This window comes from Anoplolepis gracilipes, chromosome 13, assembly GCF_047496725.1.
Source record: "Anoplolepis gracilipes chromosome 13, ASM4749672v1, whole genome shotgun sequence".
NCBI classification, from domain to species: Eukaryota; Metazoa; Arthropoda; class Insecta; order Hymenoptera; family Formicidae; genus Anoplolepis; species Anoplolepis gracilipes.
The window spans coordinates 2,262,355-2,286,709 of NC_132982.1; the positions used below are offsets into that span (position 1 = coordinate 2,262,355).

The 24,355-nt window shown below is 26.5% G+C and overlaps 3 protein-coding genes and 1 pseudogene across 4 annotated transcripts; 2 read left to right on the plus strand and 2 right to left on the minus strand.

Annotated features, from left to right (window-relative positions):
• Positions 1 to 498: 498 nt before the first annotated feature.
• On the plus strand, positions 499 to 4,481 carry LOC140672614 (solute carrier family 35 member G1). 2 transcript variants are annotated; one of them, XM_072904902.1, is made up of 3 exons: positions 499 to 774; positions 926 to 1,010; positions 2,901 to 4,481. In XM_072904902.1, the coding sequence occupies exon 3, from the start codon at positions 2,903 to 2,905 to the stop codon at positions 3,950 to 3,952; it is 1,050 nt and encodes a 349-aa protein (XP_072761003.1). In that variant the 5' UTR covers positions 499 to 774; positions 926 to 1,010; positions 2,901 to 2,902; the 3' UTR covers positions 3,953 to 4,481. The 2 variants fall into 2 exon arrangements, with proteins under 2 accessions (XP_072761003.1, XP_072761004.1); XM_072904903.1 differs by having other exon boundaries at positions 499 to 770.
• Positions 4,482 to 5,804: 1,323 nt separating this feature from the next.
• E(r) (enhancer of rudimentary) lies at positions 5,805 to 8,376 on the minus strand. The gene is made up of 3 exons (XM_072904562.1): positions 8,196 to 8,376; positions 7,508 to 7,595; positions 5,805 to 7,154 (listed from the first exon to the last, which is right to left on the minus strand). Exons 1-3 carry the CDS (start codon positions 8,196 to 8,198, stop codon positions 6,934 to 6,936), a joined length of 312 nt encoding a protein of 103 aa, XP_072760663.1. The 5' UTR covers positions 8,199 to 8,376; the 3' UTR covers positions 5,805 to 6,933.
• Positions 8,377 to 10,284: 1,908 nt separating this feature from the next.
• LOC140672838 (5S ribosomal RNA) lies at positions 10,285 to 10,398 on the minus strand (annotated as a pseudogene).
• Positions 10,399 to 13,388: 2,990 nt separating this feature from the next.
• On the plus strand, positions 13,389 to 22,837 carry Fancd2. The gene is made up of 16 exons (XM_072904681.1): positions 13,389 to 14,324; positions 14,431 to 14,704; positions 16,511 to 16,870; positions 16,950 to 17,307; positions 17,400 to 17,833; positions 18,032 to 18,123; positions 18,317 to 18,491; positions 19,108 to 19,365; positions 19,488 to 19,821; positions 20,074 to 20,389; positions 20,665 to 20,871; positions 20,983 to 21,280; positions 21,465 to 21,682; positions 21,939 to 22,147; positions 22,272 to 22,435; positions 22,630 to 22,837. The coding sequence occupies exons 1-15, from the start codon at positions 13,490 to 13,492 to the stop codon at positions 22,416 to 22,418; spliced, it is 4,515 nt and encodes a 1,504-aa protein (XP_072760782.1). The 5' UTR covers positions 13,389 to 13,489; the 3' UTR covers positions 22,419 to 22,435; positions 22,630 to 22,837.
• The last annotated feature ends 1,518 nt before the right edge of the window (positions 22,838 to 24,355 follow it).

Here is a 24,355-nt window from a genome sequence, read left to right on the forward strand (position 1 = left end):
CAGAGATAATTGAAGAATTATGACATTATCGACCGTTTTAACTTAATTATATGAGTTATTTAAATCATGTGAATATTTAACTCATCTAGTTATAGTTTTACTATCAAAAATATATAGATCTCCTGTGTAGCTGTCTCTAAAATAACAAAATAAGCGTTTTATTGTAATATCTAATCATTATTTTATTACCAACAGTACAACAGTTCTTACCTACAGCAAGAAAATCTTTGCATTGTCGGTAATTTTTTTCGGACACACTAAACCCCATAAGACCACCGGTCTTTAATAATATGTCGTCAGTGCCTTGGCTGATTAAAGTGAATTACCCTGTATATAAAATGTTGATTGGCTATCAAGTTGAAAAATTTTATCGAAAACTCCCTCTAAGTGATAACATCAATAATAGAACTAAAAATGTCGATAATATATCGACATTTTTAGTTACGTTCAAATGAGGGCGTTTTCATGTTGGAGTTTGGAGTTCAGCTGTCACCTCTGGACTCGAAACAAGAATTTCACGAAAAACGCCGGCGTGGTTGCGTGTTCTCAGATTTCTCTTCGATATATATATATATATATATATATATTATATACATATATATATATGCTATCAAATGATAAAATTTTCTATTGTCGGAAAACGCACAAAAGAATTATTAATCCCTTAATTCTAACTGTATGTGTGTGTGTGTGTGTATGCGTATACAAATAATTTAGAAAATAAAAATAGAAAAGTAAAAATACATAAAACACTATCAGTTTCGCCGATAGTACGTACGTACAGACTTAATGAAATAATCGTTAAACTATATAACTGTAACTGAGAGTTAAATATAAAATAGAAAATATAAAATCATATAGCATCTATAATATTGTGCTAGAAAATAAATCGTGATTTCGTTAACATTTTTTATCCTTGATTCAGGCTATGTTCTGTGATATATTACTGGTCATGCAATTTCACGGTTATTCACATACGATGTACATTTAATGAGTTGGAAGTGTTATAGGTAAGTGGCAGTAAAATTCTCTGCATGCGATTATACAGAGTGAAAAAGAAATATGGAAACCCTGAAAAAATCTCGAAAAATATAAGTATTATATTACAGAAAAAGAATCTAAGGCAAGATCGAAGAAGGATCCGGCTATCTAAGGCAAGATCTATTTATTTTTTCCATTTATTTAATATTTTATATTAAAAAGTATCATAACAAGCTTTAAAATATCTAAGGAAATTCTTAATTAAAAGAAGTTTTATTAAACATTATTTATTTTGGAAAGCTCTCGAGGTAAGCTACAAGAATATGCAATTAAAAATATATGTTTCATTTAAGAAATTGAAGTGACCTTCACGTGACATTCAAACGACTATTCAAGGTCGAATCATTGATACCATCTTATGTCCCTTTCGAAACCATATAACTTTTGTCTGAAACATTTTTCTGTAAAACTTATATTTTTCGAGATTTATCAGGATTTCCATACTATTTCCTCACTCTACATATAATGCTGATGTAATATCCAAATTGACCAAATGTAAAATGATTTACTTACCCTTTATTTTTTAAAAGTATTATAAAGCATTATAAACTATCCTTTATTATTTGATTATTTTATTTAATACTTTTATAATATAACAAAATATTTCTTTTATATAACAAAATTAATACATAATTATTCGATATATCTATATTAAAAAAAAAGATCATTACTTTGCATTAATAAAATAAAACTCTTAAAAACAAATATTTCAAATAGTAATGAATAATTGTAACTTATAATAATAATTAGAATAATAATAATTTATAATATTAATTATCCTACTGTTTTAACTACTTGTATGTATGTAAGACAATAAAACCAAATGTAATATTTTATAAATAACTAATTTTTTTTATTAAATAAAATATATTAAGACATTTTAGCAAATAAGATATTAGATTTTTTAATCATATTTCTTAATAGGAATAAGATAGTTGATTTTTTCTAACTTAAAATATCATTAATTTTTGAATTTTTTGAATTTAATTTCTTTAAATAAAGAATTTTATGTAAAAATTTTATTTTTTGCTTATATATATATGTATTATGTAAACTTTTTTTATAATTCTTTTTATCATCAATAATGAACCTACCTTATATATAAAAAGAATTATTTCATATTACCTAATATTATTAAGATTAGATTTATACATAGATATTTTATTACATATATTTCAAAAGTCTTAATTATTCATTTTTGTAACACTTTTTTTTAATTTTGTCACTGAAGATGATCCAAAAATGGATCAAAACATTTGTGAATAAAGTTTGGTTATTTCTTTATTAAACCGTTGTTTTATTTGCGTTCCTATACCTGGCACTTGTCTTTAGAAGCCTTTTTATGTTTCCTGTAACTCTAATTCATTTTATCTTGCATCATATTGAATTATATCACAAGTTAATTTAGAAAGAGAAATCAAGTGAACTTTTTTGCTCTTTTATGTATTAAAATAAAATAATGTTTTATATGCTATTATTTGCATTTAATAGTAACTAATAATAAATTAATAAAATCTACCAAAAATTAGCTTTTTCGATTAATAAATTGCTGTAAATCTTGATTAATTGTTATAAAGATTATTTTTGTTGAAAAGAAAAAGAATACATATAGATTGAGTTACTAAAAAAATTAATGTTGATGTATTTTGCAAGAAAAAAATTTGTATGGATTTTTTATTTTTTTATAATTGAATATGTAATAAGAAACTTTAATAAGATAAAATTTGTGTATGTGTGTGTATGAAAATATTTTATTTTCTCAAACTTTTAATTTATAAGAACTAGTGTGACTTTTTTAATTACTGTCATCTTAACATTTGTTACATGTTTATCTTTAACATGAATTATCTTTTTTGCAGATATGTCAGAGCACGTGGAATTGCAACATTTAGTTGACACTGATGTGGAAAGTAACACTACAACAAACCATAAAAGAAAGTTCTCTATCCTGTTGTGTAAATCGTGCCCTTACCTAGGCATAGTATTAGCGACATTCTCGTCTTTATTTTTCTCGTTATGTAGCGTTATTGTTAAGAGCTTGGTAGAGATAAACCCTACCGAGATGGCTATCTTCAGATTTTTAGGAGTATTGTTACCAGCTATACCAATTGTTATTTATAAAGGTGATCATCCTTTCCCAAAGGGACGTAGATTAATACTTATTCTAAGGAGTTTTATAGGTACCACAGGACTCATGTTAAGTTTCTACGCATTTAGACACATGCCATTAGCCGATGCTTCCGTTGTTGTATTTTCTGTTCCTGTATTTGTAGCGATATTCGCACGAATATTTTTGAAAGAGCCCTGCGGGCTATTTAACGTCGTTACCGTATGTCTGACATTGATCGGCGTGGTATTAATAACACGACCGTCTTTAATTTTTGGCAATACCATAGAATCTCTCTCAGATGGAAATATTAATCCAGGACATGCGGATTTATGGGGTGCTGTGGCTGCTTTCTCAGCTACTTTATTTGGCGCGAACGTATACGTTTTATTGCGCGCATTGAAAGGTATTCATTTCTCCGTTATAATGACAAATTTCGGTTCGTTTGCTTTGATACAAACTACATTTATATCATGGATCATTGGCGCGTTATGTTTACCACGCTGTGGTACAGATAGACTTTTGGTTGTTGCACTCGCACTATTTAGTTTCGCAGGTCAAATCTTATTGACCTTAGCCCTTCAGATAGAACAAGCTGGTCCGGTGGCCATAGCAAGATCTACAGATATTGTTTTTGCATTTTTCTGGCAAGTGTTATTTTTTAATGAGATACCAAACCGATATTCCGTAGGAGGCGCTATATTGGTCACAAGTTCAGTTTTGTTAACAGGACTAAGAAAATGGGCTCTTTCTTTACCGGAAACATCTAATATCAAAAAGTCTCTTGGAATTTTAATGATGTAAATAATTATAATTTTTTTTATTTAAACAAAATAAAAAACGGCTTAAAATAGATTGTATATTACAAAATTTATTAATTTATTCACATTTTATTTATTTAAATAAAATTTGTACATATAGTGTGTCTGCGCGTGTGTGTGTGTGTGTGTGTGTGTGTGTGTGTGTGTGTGTGTGTGTGTGTGTGTGTGTGTGTGTGTGTGTGTGTGTGTGTGTGTGTGTGTGTGTGTGTGTGTGTGTGTGTACAAATGTGTACATATAGTATTTTAAATTGATTATGCATAATATTTTCATTTTTATTTATACATGAAAATCTGGGACATTAAAAAAAGTAACGAGAAGATTTAAGGGAGAGAGTCAATAGAATCAATATGAAAATATAATCTTATGAATTGTAAAATCTCCCCCCTCTAGTCAAAAGTTCCACTATTTTGGATCAGCTTTATCTCATTGTAAACAAATTTTTTCTCTCTTATACTATGTATATTTGCTATGTAACCATGTAATCACGAATAAAATGAAAAACAAGAGTAAAGACAGACATGTAACATTTTTATTTTGCATTAGAGAGTCTGAGGTAGAAAGTCACAATTATGTCGAAATACGTCAAAATGACAAAAAATGATCGAAAAGTGAATTTTTGTAGTTATATTCTCATCATTTTGACGTTACTTTTTGATATCGTGACGTTTTGTTCTACTTGGGGTAATAATAAGGATTGAAAGAATTTCAGAAATTTCAGGAACTTGATTTGGATGGTTCCAAAATGTATAGAGGAATTTTATATTATGTATTAATTATAGCTATAAACCGTATTTTAATGTAGTTACAAACAGATGTAAGAAATACCTTTTTTTTAAATATTTTTTATTTTAATTTGGTAATATTATAATAATTTACTAGTACTAAAGTATTAAAATAAGTTTACATTTTATTACAAGCTCTAAAAATACGCATTATAGTAAAAAATATTTTAGATAAAAGTTGTTTAGTTTAAAGAGAAGAAAAAGACAAAAATATATTTAATCTTGGATATAAATGCCAAGATCAAATGTAAATAAAGATCAACCTAGTTTTTTTAAATGAAATCTCTAATTTTTCTACATAATCAATTTTTTATAATATTCGGCGTAAAAAGTTATAAAAATAATCAAAAATTGAATATTTTACGAAATATTTTATACTCCAACCTGACATAATTTTACATAAATTATATGAATAAGTATTTCATAAAATATTCATTTTTTTTATTTTACCTTATACTTTTTAATGTGAAGAATTAATTGAAATAAAGAAAACACAATTATTATTTTTAAGAAAAAAATATGTAACTATATATACACTCGTCATAGATTCATATATTTTTTCCTTAAATCAGGCAAACGAAATGTAAGAAATGCTTTTAAAAGATCAATAAATATATACTTTGATAAATGTAACCATTTTTTATTTGAATATGCAATTGTACATTCACAAGTAAAGAATCATTATTTTTAATATTTATTATATTTAAATTGCACAAAACAGAATATATGTATTCGTATTGTACAAAAATGCAAAATATTTCTTTAATAAAAAATGATTTTTTATTAAAATGTAGATTATATATTTAAATTTAAAACAGTAAATCTTTAAAACAATAATGAAACTGTTGTAATAATCGCAATATATTAATTATGTATATGACAATCTTTTGATTTCTTGTCAAACTAAATACAAAGAATTTGATCAAATTAAATAATGATTTGAGTTCTAAGTAGAATTATATATTTACAATACTTTCTTCGCTTAATTTTATTAATTTTTTTCGCTTAATTGTATTAGAATATTCACAGAACTGATCAGTAGTCTATTATTTATATAATAGAAGATGAAAAAAAATATAATATACACATATATTAAGTAATTTAATTTGATGAGCTTATGTTAGATTTTTGCTCATACCTTGTTTTTCTAATTAAGATATAAAGGTCAACTTGAATTTTTAAAAATGCAAAATTCAACGTTTTATTCTTAAATTCAAAGAAATTATCATACTGAATAAAAAATTATTAGGATCAAAAAATATTGATAATTATTAAAGAACTGAATAAAAAATTATTAGGATCAAAAAATATTGATAATTATTAGTGTGGACTGTTCCACATATATAAAGGTAAAAAAATAATCTAAAAAATCCTTGCTTTTAATCCAGAACCATGACGAGTAGGATAATGGTTCCTTTTTTCACTTTTTTATATTAATAATTTTATTATTACATAAATGCAACACTTTTGCACTTGCAAGATGCAATTGCATATCTAGTTTTAAGTGCAAATATTTATTTTTTGTATTAATTTATATTATTATTAGAATACTATATATCAACTGATTTAATATTTAATAAAAAAAAATTATACATATACACACATACACACCCGCGCGCGCACACATACAAACTCTATAATTCACGTTATAAGATTTATTATATTTTAAAATATTTTTTTTTTATAATTTATAAATTAAATATTGCATAAATCAAGTTATTTCTATGAAATACATTTAAAAAAATTGTAAAGATGTAATATAAAGGCTATTTCATATATTTTGGTAATTGGCACAAAAATAGAAATCTAAATCTATTATCTTTTTATATAGATATTATTCCTTAATTATATAATATTAGCATTCATAAAAATAAAAACTACTTGATTCTTTTACAATAAATATCTTCTTTCTTTCTTATCTTTTCTTTAAAGCTAATACATATTTCAATATATATATATATGAGTACTATATTAATGTATTGTGAATATTAATTGCAACATATAGTGCAATGGATAGTGCACTATATGTTCCGAAAGAAGAAAATATATAACATAATTATTGTATCAAAGTAATAAAATATAGTAAGTTATATATATGTTTATTATAACATAGAATAGATAATGTACTTTTTTAAAGTTATCTTATATATAAAAGCATACATATCTATTTTTATACACCAATTACTCGCTATGACCTGCAGCCCTACGCAATAATACATATATCTTTTCTTTGATCCAATCCTTATTATATGGAGCATAAGTATTGGTCGATTTTTGATACACAAGACATGATAAATCTGTCAACTGATCAACGAAATCAAATAATTGACTGATGTCATAGGTAATAGTTGGAGTATTTGGGTTTCGTCTTTTTAAATGTTCTTCATAAATTTTACATACACCTGCAATAAAAGAACAATAAATGATGATCATACAATATAAGCTTACAATTGATATAAGAATTTTCTAAAGATATAAAAATACACAAATATATTTGATACTGATTTAATGATGACCCATAAAAAATTAATTTTATTCTCTTGTATTATTTTCTACATCTTTAATATTTCTTAAAATATATAAATATTAATCTGCTTAAAATGAATTAATTTTATAACTTATAATATATGCAATTATTTTATGCAAAAAATTATATATATTATAGAAAAACTGAATAAATATATATATATATATATATATATATATATATATATATATATATAATATAATATAAACGTATATGTAACATATTTACCTTCCATACATTCATTAACGTTTTCATAATCAGAATATGTTCTCGTTTCAGGTCTGTGGCCAGGCTGTACCAGTAATATTGTATGAGACTAAAATCAAATTATATAAAATATAATTTTAAGTATTACAAATAAGTTAATAAGTATTGTTAATTATAAGCCAAATGTAAATATTAAATAATCAAATACATATACATATATATATATATATATATATATATATATATATATATATATATATATATATATGTAAAGCAAATATGATTTCATAATGTTATAATATAAAAATATTTGTATCAAAATTGTAATAAATTATGGTCAATTTTAAAATATATATAATTTGTATAAATATTGATATAAATAGCATTCTCAAATCTAAACAAAATTTTTTATACACATGCACACATACACATACATATATACAATTCTAAATATCTAAATTTCGTTAAATACTTATCATTATTTATATATATCTCTTAATTTTACAAACAATTCTAAATTATAATTCACACACTTTGGACACCATTATTATTTATTTACAAGATCAATGTGTAATACAGATATAAACAAGTAAATTTATCAAATGTACAATATCGTTCACAGTATAAATTGATAGAAAAATACAATTTACATCTATAAGCAAATAAACAAATTATGATTGTGAATTTATCCAAGTAATTCTCTGCTTACCATCTTTTTATTTATGCGCTAACAAATTGGATTATAGAATAAAGCCACGATTTGGATGTTTTTTTGAAGTTTCAGGAGAGAAGCCTCTACAAAAGAAATCTCTATCGAAAGTAAATTATTACAACGATTACAACTGTTGCTCACAGAATCGTACAAGCAGAGAGAAACCTAAGAGCGGCTACGCCGGCGTTTTTCGAGGGACACTTTCTACATGTCGTGCAGCAGCGCCATTACATCCACTTTTAGGAATTGAAAACACTTAGCCACATTCACTTTTCGATACTGTCGGTCAAACTTCTCATTTGGTTTATGTCCTTGCTACATCCACTTTTCGACAATGATGGTAAACTTATCGTTTGGTTCAAGTCTGTGCTATATCCATAAATTGTAGATAAGAAATTTCATATATAAATTAATTAATGTATTTTATTAGTTATTGCGTAATTGCGTGCAATATTTTTATATACTACGAATAACATTAATCCGACTGTAATTATAATTGACTTTAGAGAAGAATAATGAATATAATTAGTTCATTTCTTACGACTTAAGGCTTACTACAGCTATTGTAGACCCGGCTTAAAGGTGGAAGCACATAAAATTGCAGAAGCCGTAAGCAGAAGGCAGATACCATAGCGCATGCGTACGATATCTGAATTTCCAATCTACATAAAAATACATACGCATAGCCACAAGTATAAGGCTGGTTCCACAATAGCTGTCGTAAGTCGGATGTCGAAGAGTTGACCAATCATAGTTGACTTCAGAGAAGAATAATCGATTATGATTGGTCAACTCTTCCGACATCCGACTTATGACAGCTATTGTGGAATCACCTTAAATTCATTGTAGCCGGTTCTACTAACAAAGGAAGTATCACAACTGTCCGACATCAATTTGATTCTCCTTAAAATATGTTATTAAACACACAAATCTAAAACCTCGTCTACAATAGCCGTAGAACGTAAGGTTTTCGAAAATGCTTGACTGTCATTGGTCAATTTGCTTGTGATCTTACGTTCTACGGCCATTGTAGATGACCCATAAGCGACTGGTATTTTTTTATGCGTGCGTTAATTCATGTTTAGAAAATAAAACATTCCTTTGAAAGAAAGCAGTATTTTATTCTTTCAAAGTCGAATATCGTCGAAACTATAAGAAATAGAAAAAAAATTGGTAAATGAAAGTTTAACGGTTTGAAGAGTACTTTAAAGTTATGAGAAAAAATTTTTTATTTTAATTTTTTTTCAAAAAACCCCCACTACTCATATTTTATTCAAAAATTGTTAATTTTTTTTCACCAAATTAAAACTTTTATTTTAATAATTTTTTTTTGCTATCTCTTATAGTTTCGACGATATTGGACTTTGAAAGAAAATACCGCTTTTTTTCAAAGGAGTGTTTCACCCCCTAAACATGAATTAGCGCACGTATCAAAAAATACATGTCTCTTGGATTTTTGTGTTTAACAACTTATTTTAAGGAAAACCAAATCAGTGTCGGACAGTTGTGATACTTCCCTCGTAAGTGAATCGCATTACAAAAAATTAAGAACGAATTTATATTGATTGACACGTAACCCAAGTAGCACATGTTCGTTTTATAAACGTTTTATAACGTTTTCTAAACGCATCTTTTCGTATTAGATACGTTTAGAAAACGTTTATAAAACGAACAGTGCTACCTGGGAAGTATTCTCATTATTTATTTATCAACGTAATGAAAATTCATTATCAACGTAATAATAATACAGTCAGACCTCTTATCCTACGACCCTCTTATGCTACGAAACCTCTTATCCTACGACAAAAAATCCTCTCGCGAAAGGGGAATTATACCCCCACTCTCAAATTTTTGTCGTAGGATCAGAGATTTAAGGGGAAGATTCCGGACCGAAAATGTCATAGGATAAGAGATCCGACTGTACTATATTATTTTAATCGAAAGGTTTTATCAAACATTCTACATATTTATTTATAATTTAAAAATTTTAAGACAACTAAAACAGATTTTAATTTTTACAATAATTTAAATATGTGTTTGAAACAAAAAAAAATATATTAATATTTAAATTAGCAAAAAAGAAGAGTGTCAACAGTACATGGTGTTCCCAAGCGGTCACCCATCCAAGTAATGCCCAATGTTGCTTAATTTCAATGATCGGACGAGAACTGGTGCTTTACAACATGGTATGATCGTTAACGATAATAATGTTTCTGATTAATATAGATATATCAAAGCACCTATGAAAAAATAACTTAGGTTTGTTTTTTTTACATAAAACGTACTTTGCTTAACTTGTCATTTAAACACAAAATTAGGAAAATATGTTAAGGTGGAAGTACATAAAATTGCAGAAACCGTAAGCAAAAGGCAGATACTATAGCGCATGCGTACGGTATCTGAATTTCCAATCTACAGTTGGACCTCTTAAGGCCAGTCTACAATGGTAGTAAGCGATACAGAGTAAGGAGTAAGAAGTAACAACTAACGAATTAAAAGCCGGGAGTAATGAAATGGGCAAATCCCATTTCATACTCCTCACTTCTTGCTCCTTACTCTGTACCGCTTACTACCATTATAGACCGGCCTTTATCCTACGACATTTTCGGTCCAGAATCTTCCTCTTAAACCTCTGATCCTACGACAAAAATTTGAGAGTGGGGGTATAATTCCCCTTTCGCGGTCGTAGCATGAGAGGATTTTTTGTTGTAGGATAAGAGGTTTCGTAGCATAAGAGGGTCGTAGGATAAGAGATCCAACTGTACATAAAAATACATAAGCATAGCCACAAATATAAATTCATTATAGCCAGTTCTACTAACAATAAGTGGAATCGCATTACAAAATATTAAGAACGAATTTATATTGATTGACACGTAAGTATTCTCACTATTTATTTATCAACGTACGTTACATATTAATTAAAAATAATCCGATTTATGTCGTGTTTGGTTTCATTTTAATCGCAAAAATCTCACTAATCCATTACATATATATATATATATACAGTTGGATCTCTTATCTTACGACCCTCTTATGCTACGAAACCTCTTATCCTACGTCAAAAAATCCTCTCATGCTACGACCGCGAAAGCGGAATTATACCCCCACTCTCAAATTTTTGTCGTAGAATAAGAGGTTTTGTAGCATAAGAAGGTCGTAGGATAAGAGGTCCAATTGTATATATATGTATATATACAGGGTGTCCCAGAACAACCTTCCGTCCGTAAAATGACATATTTCTGACACAATTCTAAGACAATTTTTCCTTTACCAAAATTTGATTTGAAGTGTAGTTTTTGAGCAAAGTTTATAAGCAAAAATAAGTGTTCCTTAAAATAACGTTTAATGACCAAAAGTTGTTCCGGATCGCCGATCGGATGATGCAATCAGCTAATTGCGATGTGTGTATGTCTGAGTATGTGCGTAAAAGAAAGGGACAGAGTGAGTGAGAGAAAGAGAGAAATAACCGTCTTCGCGACGGCGACGCTCCTTCGATTGTCATCGACATTGTCGTCTTCAGACCGATCGATATATTGATTTTCCGGCTCAGCTGAGAGACACATCACGTGTAGCAATCAGCTGATCGCAGCGTCCGACGTTATTTTAAGGAACACTTATTCCTGACGTAATTATAAGACATTTTCTTCTTTACCAAAATTTTATTTAAAGCATAATTTTATGTTATAAGATAAAATAATTAGTGACTCATGCGGCAGTAATCACTCGTCGGACGGTCAGCTGCGCCCGCGCTCGCGGTGCGCCGCGCCGCTCCTGCCTGCCTTCTATACTCGACGTGTGATTTGCTAACTATTTTTGCTTATAACTCAAAAACTATGCTTCAAATTAAATTTTGATAAAGGAAAAATTGTCTTAAAATTGCGTCAGGAATACGTCATTTTACGGACGGAAGATTGTTCTGGGACACCCTGTATATATATATATATATATATATATATATATATATATATATATATATATATATATAATATATCTGATCTTTATTCTATTTAATTGAATCTATCGATATTTAAAAGTTTATTATTGTATTATACAGGGTGTCCGGTAATAATCGCCCAACCTTTCATGGGCAGATACAGCAGGTCAAACCGAATAGAAAAGTCCTCTACCATTTTGCAATTTTCGTATCAATTACCGAAAATTTAATTAATAAAGATTGACAAATCCAGACGAATACAAGCGCGCGACGAGAAGGCCCATCCTACTGCTACGCGGTTACTAGGCGCTCATTGAATGATAGGAGGAGCGGTCTACGACTAGCAATGGCGTATGAGTAGCGCGCCTAGTAACCGCGTAGCAATAGGATGGGTCTTCTCGCCGCGCGCTTGTACTTGCGCGGATTTGTCAATTTTTGTTAATTAATTTTTCGGTAATTATTACGAAGATCGCAAAATGATAAAGAACTTTTCTATTCGGTTTGACTTGTTCTATCTGCCCATGAAAGGTTGGGTGATTATTACCGGACACCCTGTATTTGTAGAACAATATAATGTTCTAAATTATTAAATTGTTGAAAGAAAGAAAATTTTTTTATATAAAATCAGTTTTTAATTTGTAAAATGTAGAATGTATAAAAATAGAGTTTAATAAAAGAAAAAAAATTACAGAAAATCAAGATATTGGTAAAATTAGAATATTGACAATATTTATTTGGTTATTTGATATTAAAAGTAAATTATTGTCAGAGTGAAGAGAAATAACAAATTATTTTTGGGTGAAAGTGAATAAGCAAAATAATAAATTTTGTGGACATAGCACGGAACAGAACCATAATCTGTGGACATAGGATGTTATCCTCTGAGAAGTTTTGTGGACATAGCTATGTAGTTTCAATGTCCATTTTTTATGGACATAGAGGCGTCTTGAATTAATATGCCTAAGACCTAATCTACAATGTGCTCTTTGTTTCCTGTTTCTTAGGTCGATATTCATAGTCCGATCTTATATTTAAGATCGTCTTAAAATCTCGTTCAACCAATGAAGTAGCCACATAGCATCATTTTATTGGTTGATAAGATCGGACTATGAATACCAGCCTTAGAAATTAATCCAATCCTGTTCGATTATTCTTCTTAAAATCAACTGCAATTGGTTAATTTCTAAAGAAACAAGAAGCAAAGAGCACATTGTAGATTAGGCTTAAATCGAGGGGATGACCACTCTCAGGAGTCTCAGGCTTCTCTCTGATTATATAGTTTTTGCGCGTATAAGTACTGAATAGGAGGGAGAAATAAAAGTTTTCAACTTCGAGAATATAAATTCTTTCCGATATGGATAAAAGAAAATTAATGTTTAATACAGGCTTGCATAAAAATTTACAATCAGTCAGTCAATTATCAGAGCGAATCAGTTCTATTACGAGCAATAAACAAACAAGTTCTCATGATGGAATATTATCAGATATCGAATCATCATCAAAATCATTAAATAATCAGTCAATAATAAAAAATAAGTCTTTTATCGAAGATAGAGAAAATTTTTTTGAAACTGAGAAAGATATGTCAAATAAAAATACTTTCACTATTGACAATAAATTGAAAACTAAGACATTAATGTCAAAACAGCTTAACAGTCAAATATCAGGGAGTACATCTAAGACGAGTCAACAAGATAACAATAATCATTTGTCAGGAGAAGATGCATTAATGACAAACAGGTCTTTACATACTGTTAATCATTCAGTTGGACGGAAACGTAAAGTTGCTTGTTCATCGGAGGAAGCTTCAGATAGTGATCTTGACTTTTCTTATAATGAACGTACAGCTGTAAAGAAGAAACGCAGTGAAATTGATAAAAGTTCACAACATGTTGCCCAAGATATTAATTCCAGTCATGATTTTTCCGAAAAAAGACTTTCTTTGGTGTCTAAATCTGTTAAATCAATTACTGAATCTATTTTTCAAAAAAAGCAGCAGGATAAATATAAAAAATCTTTTTCGTCTACAGAGTTGAAGAAAAATAGACTTAACAAAAGTTCAGAGGAATATAGAATTAACAATGAGGGACATTCTTCAAAAAAACAAAATTTCCATGTATCACCTGTTCTTTCTAACTTTTTGCAGAAATGTGGTATCACAATATCAAATGATGGTGTACATACACTTAGTAAGTTTTTTATTTTACGTATTTTATTATTTTATTTATAGTCAAGAAAGGATGAATAGAATTATAGAATTATGAAAATAATATTAAAATTTCTTTGTTTATGTAGATGTTCCTTCAGCCATTGTGAAATGTAAGATGAGAAAAGTATTAAGCTCAAAGCAATATCAGAAAAAAGATATAATTGATTTGATAGAGGAACATGTTAGAAATGAAGAAAATTTTGAAAAAATGTTAAATGATATGGAATTATCTATCGACAATAGAAGTTTTAGTACTTTAAATAAAATATCACTGGCAAGAATACTACTAGAAGTTACAGAAATTCAAGTAGATATATATAATATATTTATCTCTAAACTTAATGAATCTATTCTTTTAGTGTAAGTATATATATATATATATATATATTTATATCAAAAATTGTTATCAATATAATTTTACTAATGTGAGTTTAAATTCACAAATACTAACTTCTGCTATATATGTGATAATAATTTAAATAATAAGGGCAAAACAATTAATATAAGATTCTTTTCTCTTGGAATGTAAAAGTAATGATATAAGAAATAATTAAATTTTAGTAATTACATTAATTTTGATTTTTTATTTGTATTATATATAAATCATAATTATTTATATTATAACATATTTATTATAAATTATATAAACTAAATCGTTTAATGTACAGAAGATATTTTACATAAAATGTTGCTATCTTCTCTGAAACTTACAAGGAGAGATCATGTACTCTGCTTCACCACTTTTTATAAAAATTTTTTTATGAGTAGTTGTCCAATGAAGTTTCCATGCAAAGCCATTCAATGCACTTCTTCGAATTTGCAGAGAAAGAATACTCATAAAGAAAAAAAATGAAGGATAAAAATTTAACGCAAAATGTTCCCGAAAAATTCATATGTAATATATATTTTTAAAAAATAATTTTTTTTATGAATTTTTTTCCATGCAAATTTCGAGAAGTGCATTAAATTATTTTGCAAGCAACCTTCATTGGAAGACAACTACAGTCGGATCTCTTATCCTACGACATTTTCCGTCCGAAATCTTCCCCTTAAACCTCATTCTATGACAAAAATTTGAGAGTGGGGGTATAATTCCCCTTTAGCGGTCGTAGCATGAGAGGATTTTTTGTCGTAGGATAAGAGGTTTCGTAACATAAGAGGGTCGTAGGATAAGAGGTCCAACTGTACTCATAAAAAAATTTACCTCAAAATCAATGAAGCAGAGTATGTGGCCAAAAGTTGCGAAATTTATGCAAATATTAAAATGTAAAATTGTTTTTAATAAATAATGTTTTTTTAATGTTTATATATAATTGTTAATTATTAATTATCAATTATTATTTAAATTATAAAATTATTCTTTTTATCTTTCTTTATGAGCATTTAGATTGCGCATACATTTTGCATTAAATTCTTATTCTTTATTTTTTTCTTTATAAATTTTTTGCTCTGCAAATTTGGAGAAGTGCATCAAATGGCTTTGCAAGCAAACTTCATTAGATGACAACTACTTATAAACAAATTTTTATCAAAATTGGTGAAGCAGAGTACATGACCTCTCCTTGTTAGAAAAAAATATTTCAAATAAAATTTATAAGATTTTTAGAGAAAAAAATGATCTTAATTTTTAACTAAGGTCATTTTTCAAAGTCATGTAAAAATAAATTTTTTTTTCTTTAAGTGGACATTTCCTTAATTTTTTTATAAATCGATTTTTTTCAATATTTGGCATAAAAAATTATAAAAATAGAATGACTAAAAATGAAATAGAAATATTTTAGAAATGAAATATTTTAAACTTTATTTTTACAATTTTATATAAATTATAAAATATTTTATTAACTATTCAACTTTTATTATTCCATTCTTATAAACTTTTTCATACTGAATATTGCAAAAAATTGATTTATAAAAAAGTTAGGGTAGTTTTATATAAAAAAATTAAGTTGACCGTCACATGATTTTGAAAAACGACTTTAGTTAAAACTTTAGTTAAGATTATCAACTTTTTTTTCGCAAAACTCAAATTTTGCCCAAAATATTTTTTGTATAACGTCAAGTTTCAAAGTAAACGCCTTGCAATACTATATGAAATATCCTATTTAACGTGATTTTAATATCAGAAAAAACATATATTTTATTAATACATTTTGCATATTTTTATAGAGATACTCCAGAAAAAGTACCTTGGGCTGTACAGTTGTTACATCAGTTTCGGTTTTTGGATACTATAACCAATGTTGATATAGTAACTACTAATATAGAACAACTATTAGAAACATGTCCATCATGGTTTCAATATGAACTAATTTTATTCTTGCCTGATATTTTGTCAGACATTCAGCATCAAAACATTGCTGAAATATTGACAAAAATGTTGGAAGAAAATTGTGAGCTGACAAATGTAATCTTAAACTGCATTGCCAGTTTTAATCTTGATAAGCAATATTTAGAAGAATATAAAATGAAAGTTTTACATTTGTTAAAAATAAATATGAAACTAGAATGTATACCAATTGTCATCAGGTATATTTGTATTTAGTTTTAAATTGTTCTCACATGTAATATGACATTTAGAGTTATATATAACTTTTCTAATTTTTAGATTTCTTCTAAACAATTATACTTCTTCTGATATTGTCAAACAAATGTTGCTTATACTACGCAATATAGAAATGCAACCTCTTACTGGGGATAAAGTTGAAGAGTGTTATAAAAATCAAGTACAAATAATTCAAACATTAAAGATGTGCATGTTATTGAATAAAGATGTGACACATGCTGCAATAATGGTAGTAAAAGATATCAATAAAAATCCAAAACCATTAGACTTGATCATTTTGCTCCTTGTATTTTCTGGAACGATAAAACAAAAACCTGCAGAAGCTCTACTGAAACAGAACATACGTTGTGGTTTTTATAGGATAAGCTTGCTTCATATACTTTACAATGATTACAAAGAGGTTTGTATATATTTTGTAAACAAAATATATGAAATCTTTATATTGTTAACAAATATACATGGGTTATGTTTATATATTATGTTTATTTCCAGATCATTCGAGAATTACAACCATTAATATTGCAATTAGCAAGTAAACTATTAAAATCTGAAGAACATGTGTTTATTAATTTTGCAATTGAATGGTTTCGATTGCAGTTTCTTAGTCAGAAAGAATCGTTGTTTAAACAGCGTGAAATTATAGAAAAGATTATTCTATTAATGGGTAATAATGATCAGACTGTAAAACATGCAATGACTATACTTTGTAAAATGGCAGAAAATACAATTGAAAGAGATTGTTTAGTATCGCAATGCAATCATCTGAGAATTTTATTAGAGAAAATAGATTGCTTCGGACTTGAAGAAATTGGCACTTTGAGTGATTTATTGTACAAATTGTGTTCAGTTGACAATACTACTTTAGAATCTTTACGAGACGACTTATTTATACTGTTGCAAAAACAATTGACCACTGCTAAACCAATGTAAGAAAGTAAAATAATATATTTATATGTATTTATATATATTTGTAATTATATATATGTGAATATATATATATATATATATATATATATATATATATATATAATATTTTAGATATATATATATATAATATTTTAGATATATATATATATATTTATTTTAATATATATATAAGATATAAATATTTAAATCATTTTCAGTACAAAATGCAAAGGTGTCATGGGAGCAGTAATGGCAATAAAACATCTAGCAGGAAAGGCTGATAGTTGTGATAAAGCTCTGAAATTATTTAGTATGTTTATTTTATACAATCTTTTAAATTTTTATATAATATAATAAAGTATATAATAAATTATCAAAAACCCAAGAGGTTTATATGTTATAAACTTAATATTTTTTGATGCATTATATTTTCTTTACAAATTATTACAAAACATGATACAGTAAAGGAAAATTAATATAAGTATCTGTATGTATGTGTACAGATAAGGTAATGAAGAGTGTAAAAAGTTGCCCAAAATCACAACCTTTGTTTTATGACCAATTGGCACAAGTAATTGCAGAAACTGAAACTATTAATATTAACTTTCTCCACAAAATTAGTGATTGCATTGAAGACGAGTTTGTTAATACATATATGACAGATAAACCACAATCCAGGTAAATAACATTTAAATTTTCTTTTGCATTATATATATATATATATATATATATACAGGGTGAGGAAAAAGTATGGAAACCCTGCAAAGCCTAAAAAAATCTAAGTTTTACAGAAAAAGAATCTAACGCAAGACCGAGAAAGAATCCGACCATCTAATGTAAGATCTATTCATTTGTTTTATTTATTTTATATTTTATATGAAAAATTTTTAAATATCAAGAAATTCTTAATCAAAAAAAGTTTTATTATAGTGTTTTAGAAAGCTCTTGAGGTAAGCTACAAGAATATGCAATTAAAAGTAGGGTGTTCCATTTAAGAAATTGAAGGTGACCTTCAAGCAACTATTCAAGGTCAAATCAATGACACCATTTTATGTTTCTCTCGAAACTATACAACTTGTCTGAAACACTTTTCTGTAAAACTTATTAATTTTTCGAGATTTTTCTATACTTTACCGTATATATACATATATAATTAATTTAATTTTATTTCAAGTATCTATGTAAACACCATGAGTTACACAACACACATGTATATATGTATATGTGTGAATCCCATGATGATTACATAAATGATGAATGTAAATAAATACTATATAATTTCTATTTATATTAGTGAAGATTTAGTACCTAAATTTGGACTAAATAATGCAGAACATGAGCCACAAAATTATGTGTTAAATTTTGGAAATAAAAGAAATGGTCCAATTGCACCAATATTGTTTCGACTTCTAAAGACATGTTGCATGAAGACTAGCGCCCATGGAGAATTGGAAGCTATAGATGCTCTTTTGGGTTGTAAAATGTTAATGCCACAAAATTTTGATATACCGGAACCTCCGATACTAGATCTCATTATATGCAGTATTAATTGGCAAGTATTAAAATTAAATTTCGTTCTTCTGATAATGTAATTAGTATTATGCATATAATTTTTTTCTAATATTTTATCAAGTTTACCTGAAGTGACTAATTGCAAAAGAAACGTTATTACAGGCTTAGGGAAATAATCACGGGCTTTGTTACACAAACAGATCCTTTACTACGAAAACAAGTATTAAAACGTTTAGACACTTTGATATATTTGCAAGGTGAACTAAATATGCTGTTAATGTTATGTGACACTAATTATCAACCTTCACCGTGTTACTTCCATTATTTTCCGTTACCACAATTTATAAAAATTGAGAAAAAGATTAGTAAAAAAGGAAAAAAGCCTACAAAAGGAAATAAATTGAACATTTCTGTAAATATAGAAGATGAATCCAGAGAAATAAGTTCTATATTATGTTCTAAAAATCCAGCATATTTCAGAAAATTTGATGCAAAGGTACATTAATAAGGATTTTTAACTTAGCTATATATATATAGAATGTTTCAACAAACTTTGAAAGTTATTCTAAAGACATTCCATTGAGAAAAAAAAATTGCATAAATATACATTCTCTCGCTTTTTGTATTCGAGATTATTTAAAAATTATTGAATCTCAATTTTTTTTTTCAAACATAACGATTATAAAAAAATCTGTAGATCATTTAATATTGATCATCTTTGTTAATATTATATTATTACTTTGTTTAGATAGCTCATCTTTTGGATGTTAAAATAAATTTACAGTCATCACAATCTGAGATGACAGGCATATCGATAAAACAAATTTGTTTCATTGTAAGAGAACTTTTAGCAATATTCGAAAATGAACCTTCCAAAACTTTTGTGGAAGATTTAATACACCTATTGCCAAAGATTTGCTCGAAATTGGACGATGTTGTTGGCAGATTGAGACAAGATAACACTAATGATTTTAGGAAAGCGACAAAATTATTATTATGCCTTCTTACTAAAATTTTCAGTTGGAAAGGATTTTTGAGTGTAACGTACAACACGTTGCTACGAGGTATGATATATATTTTTGTAAATTATAAGTTATATTTTATTTATCTAAAATAAAAATAATTAAATTATATTTTGTAAAATAAAAATTATTATTTTACAAAATATAATAAATTAATATTATTAATTATTAATATTATAATATTAATTATTAATATATTAAATTATAATATATTACTAAATTATATAAATTATGTAAATTATTACAATATATTACTAAAATATGTACTTTATACATTTTATCAATATTTTTATTTTTTATTCATTCATTTTTGTTAGAGGGATTACGTAGTTTAGCTGGACAAATTAATGCAGAAAATGCACGATTACGATCTTGCAAGGAACTTGTTGCGGAATCGTACAAATATTTTGAATCACTGTCGGACATTGCTACCGAAATATCATTAGCTACTGCTCTTGTCAACATGTGTCAATCATTAATGAAACATTCTGAAACCTATACCCAACAGCATAAAAATAAACATTGTAAGTTTAATAAATAGTTAAAATAAAAAATTATTATTATAATAATTTATAAGTTTTTTGTTGTGGATGTCGAAAGTTTTTTAAATTCCTTATATTGTTATTTTATTTTAGCAAAATTAGCTTATGGATTCCTTTGCCTGGAATGGCCCGAGGATAGATATACTGGTTCTCAATATAAATTATCTATTATTCAATTATTAAATAACTGGATAGACAATGAACCATCGCCATTAGATACAGTGACGTCAATTTTGGAATGGTTACCAGAGGAAGTCTCCAATTTTGAAAATGTCCAAAGTGTCTTAACAAGAATGCCTTCTCTAAATAGAAATATTTTCCAGTTATTATATAAAAAACTATTTGATGGTTTAATTAAAGGTATCAATATATCATTGTCAGCAGTCAATTCGTAAGTATAATCTTATTATTTCTAAAAAACAATTTCTTCTTCCTAAAATAACGAAGTTTATTGTTTTGTTTAAAGATAAATATTTAACGCATTTATAAATTAGTACATAATGTAATTTCCATTAAGAATTTGTCAATATAAATTCCAATTAATTAAATTTATTGCTAAAACATTTTTTTTGTAGAGATCCAAAAAGAATAAAAGTATGGTACAACATTGCATCAAATGTTCAAAAACTTGTGCAGATTTGTAAAACATTGAAAACAAATCCTACTATACTACTGTTTCTAAGATATATGCCTCTTCTAATAAGACAGTTTTTAAATATTGGTATGCCAATATTAGAACATAATCTAAAGTATCAAACAGATGATGTAACTAGTATTTTAAAAATGATGCAAGGTAAAGAATAATTTTCTTGTTGAAACATTTGTTAGACAGTGTTACATATAAGATAAGATACTAACTTTAATGATAACTTCTCTAATGAGGATCAATTTCTTCTTTACAAAATAGAAAGAAGGTCAACATTTATATCAATTTTAAAATCGCCAAATTTAAAATTCTGTAACATTAGAGCCATGAATTATTGAACACCTTGTACATGATAAACAATAAAATATATAATATTTTCTAATTCATATAATGTTATGTTTAGGTGGTACACGATACTTACATGCTATATGTTGTGACTGCACAGAAAAAAAGAACTTATTACTGACTAAATATGTGCCTGCAGCAAAGTCTATATTGGAGAAATTAATTTACCATGTCAAAGGGATGCTTGTTCTTAATGATAGTGCAACAGCTTTTTGGATGGGAAATCTTGTCAATAAGAATTTAGAGGGTCGTGAAATCCTTTCACAGGTTTCTTTCACAGTTTAAATTACTTTTAACTTTGCTTTTATTATATTTATGTACTGAAATAGAAAAATAAGTAAACATTAATGAAATAATTTAATATATTTAATATATTTATTATATTTTTTAGACGTCAGAAGAAACCACTACATCAGAAATTAATGCAGCTTCTGAAGAATTAATAAATGCATCATCTGAAATTTTAGATTCTGATTTGGGCGAAGATCCAATAGAAGAAATAGAAGATATTGAAGACAATGACGTTGATGATTTGTAATTTTTTTAATACAAAGGGTAAGTCAGAAAATAAAGTAAATTTCTATAATATAGTATTGTAATATATGTATATAATATACTGTAAAGAATTATAAAAATTTGTATATATGACACTAATGATATATTTTAGTTAAACATTTATTAATTTTTTGCTATTTTATTCTTCTATCTAAAATCTTAGAAAAATTATTAATTATTTGTAACATTTTTAGTTAAACAATGGAAATAAAAGTTCACAAGAGCTTAATAGTTTTCACTCAAAAGGCATTATAAAGTCTTTGAAAAGGTGCTACAATATCTTTTCAGTATAAAGAATTAACACGGGATTAATCATAAATCTTCATTTTAGATTAAGATTATGTATTCATATATTATTATAAGGAGCTACTTAGAAGAAAAAATTATTAGAGAAGAGAAAACAAAATACATTGTATTTACATTTACATTTTATTTACATATAAAACAATGGAATTATTCATTATATTACAAAATCCAGACTAACAGGATTTACTTATAAAATATTATATAAGAATGATATATTTATTTTTCCACAATTGTAAGATTCAATAAATAAGAAAATATTTTGTTACAAACAAAATTTACTTTCTCTTATTATATGAACGATATGAAAAATAAAAATTAAATATGTTAAAAAAATAATAAAACAAATAATAAGTAATATAATAATTAATACAATTATATAATACTTTACTTAAAGCAAATAAAGATAAAATATAAATAAGAATAAATAACAATTTTTATTGAGAATGTAATATATAACACATTTGTAATACATGTTTTTGACGAAATGGGCTACCTGCTGTGGGTATAGTTTTATGTATTCTATTTTTATTTCATTATTACACAATAATCATGGTAAAATATACAGATTTATATTGCTTGAATATATATATATATATATATATATATATATATATATATATATATATATATATATACACACATGTATATATTCTAACTATTTAGAATGTTGTCTCACATATTCTAATACATTTTTTTTATGCAGATTGTATTAGAATTTAATATATCACTCTTGCAATGTATAATAAATACATTACAGTTTTAAATATTGTACACAATGCAGAAGATTACATACATGAGAATGATCTATGATACTATATTGTACATATACAGACAGACATAATTTGAAAAAATTATTTACACACTTTGCATCATTACAATAATTTAATTCTATTTGTATGTCTATTGCTAATGAGAGTATAGACACAGATTATAATTATAATTGATTTAAAATACATATAATATACTTTTAAGCCCATTTTAGATGATCTATAATTTGACCAAATTTGGGATAAAATTCTATTTACAAATTGTACATGTGTAATACAGAAAATATTGAGAATGCATATGAAATACATTAAATCAAAATATATATCAAGATATATACATTAAAAAACATGTTATGTATAAAATTATATAAATAAATGAATAAATAAGTAAATAAATATATAAATATAAACTATAAGTAGAAATAAATAAATATATATATATATATATATATATATATATATATATATGTATGTGAGTGTGTGTGAGTACATATATATTTGAATTTAAAAGCTATAAAAAGAAATGATTTATTTGATTGAGTATTCCAGGTACTAATTGTGTATGTATATACAGGGTGACCCCATTTTAATGTACCACCCCCAAAAACTTTTTTATTTTTGATTGTAGAAAAAAATACTTCAGATAAAAGTTGTATGGTTTCGAGGAGGTCGTAAAATTGTGCCATTGGTTTGTCCTTGGATAGTTGTTTGAAGGTCACGTGAAGGTCATCTTGAATTTCTTAAATGGGACACCCTATTAATTGCATATTCTGTAGCTTCCTTCGAAAGCTTTCCGAAACACATATAATAAAATATTTTTCATTAAGTATTTTTCGAGTTATGAGGT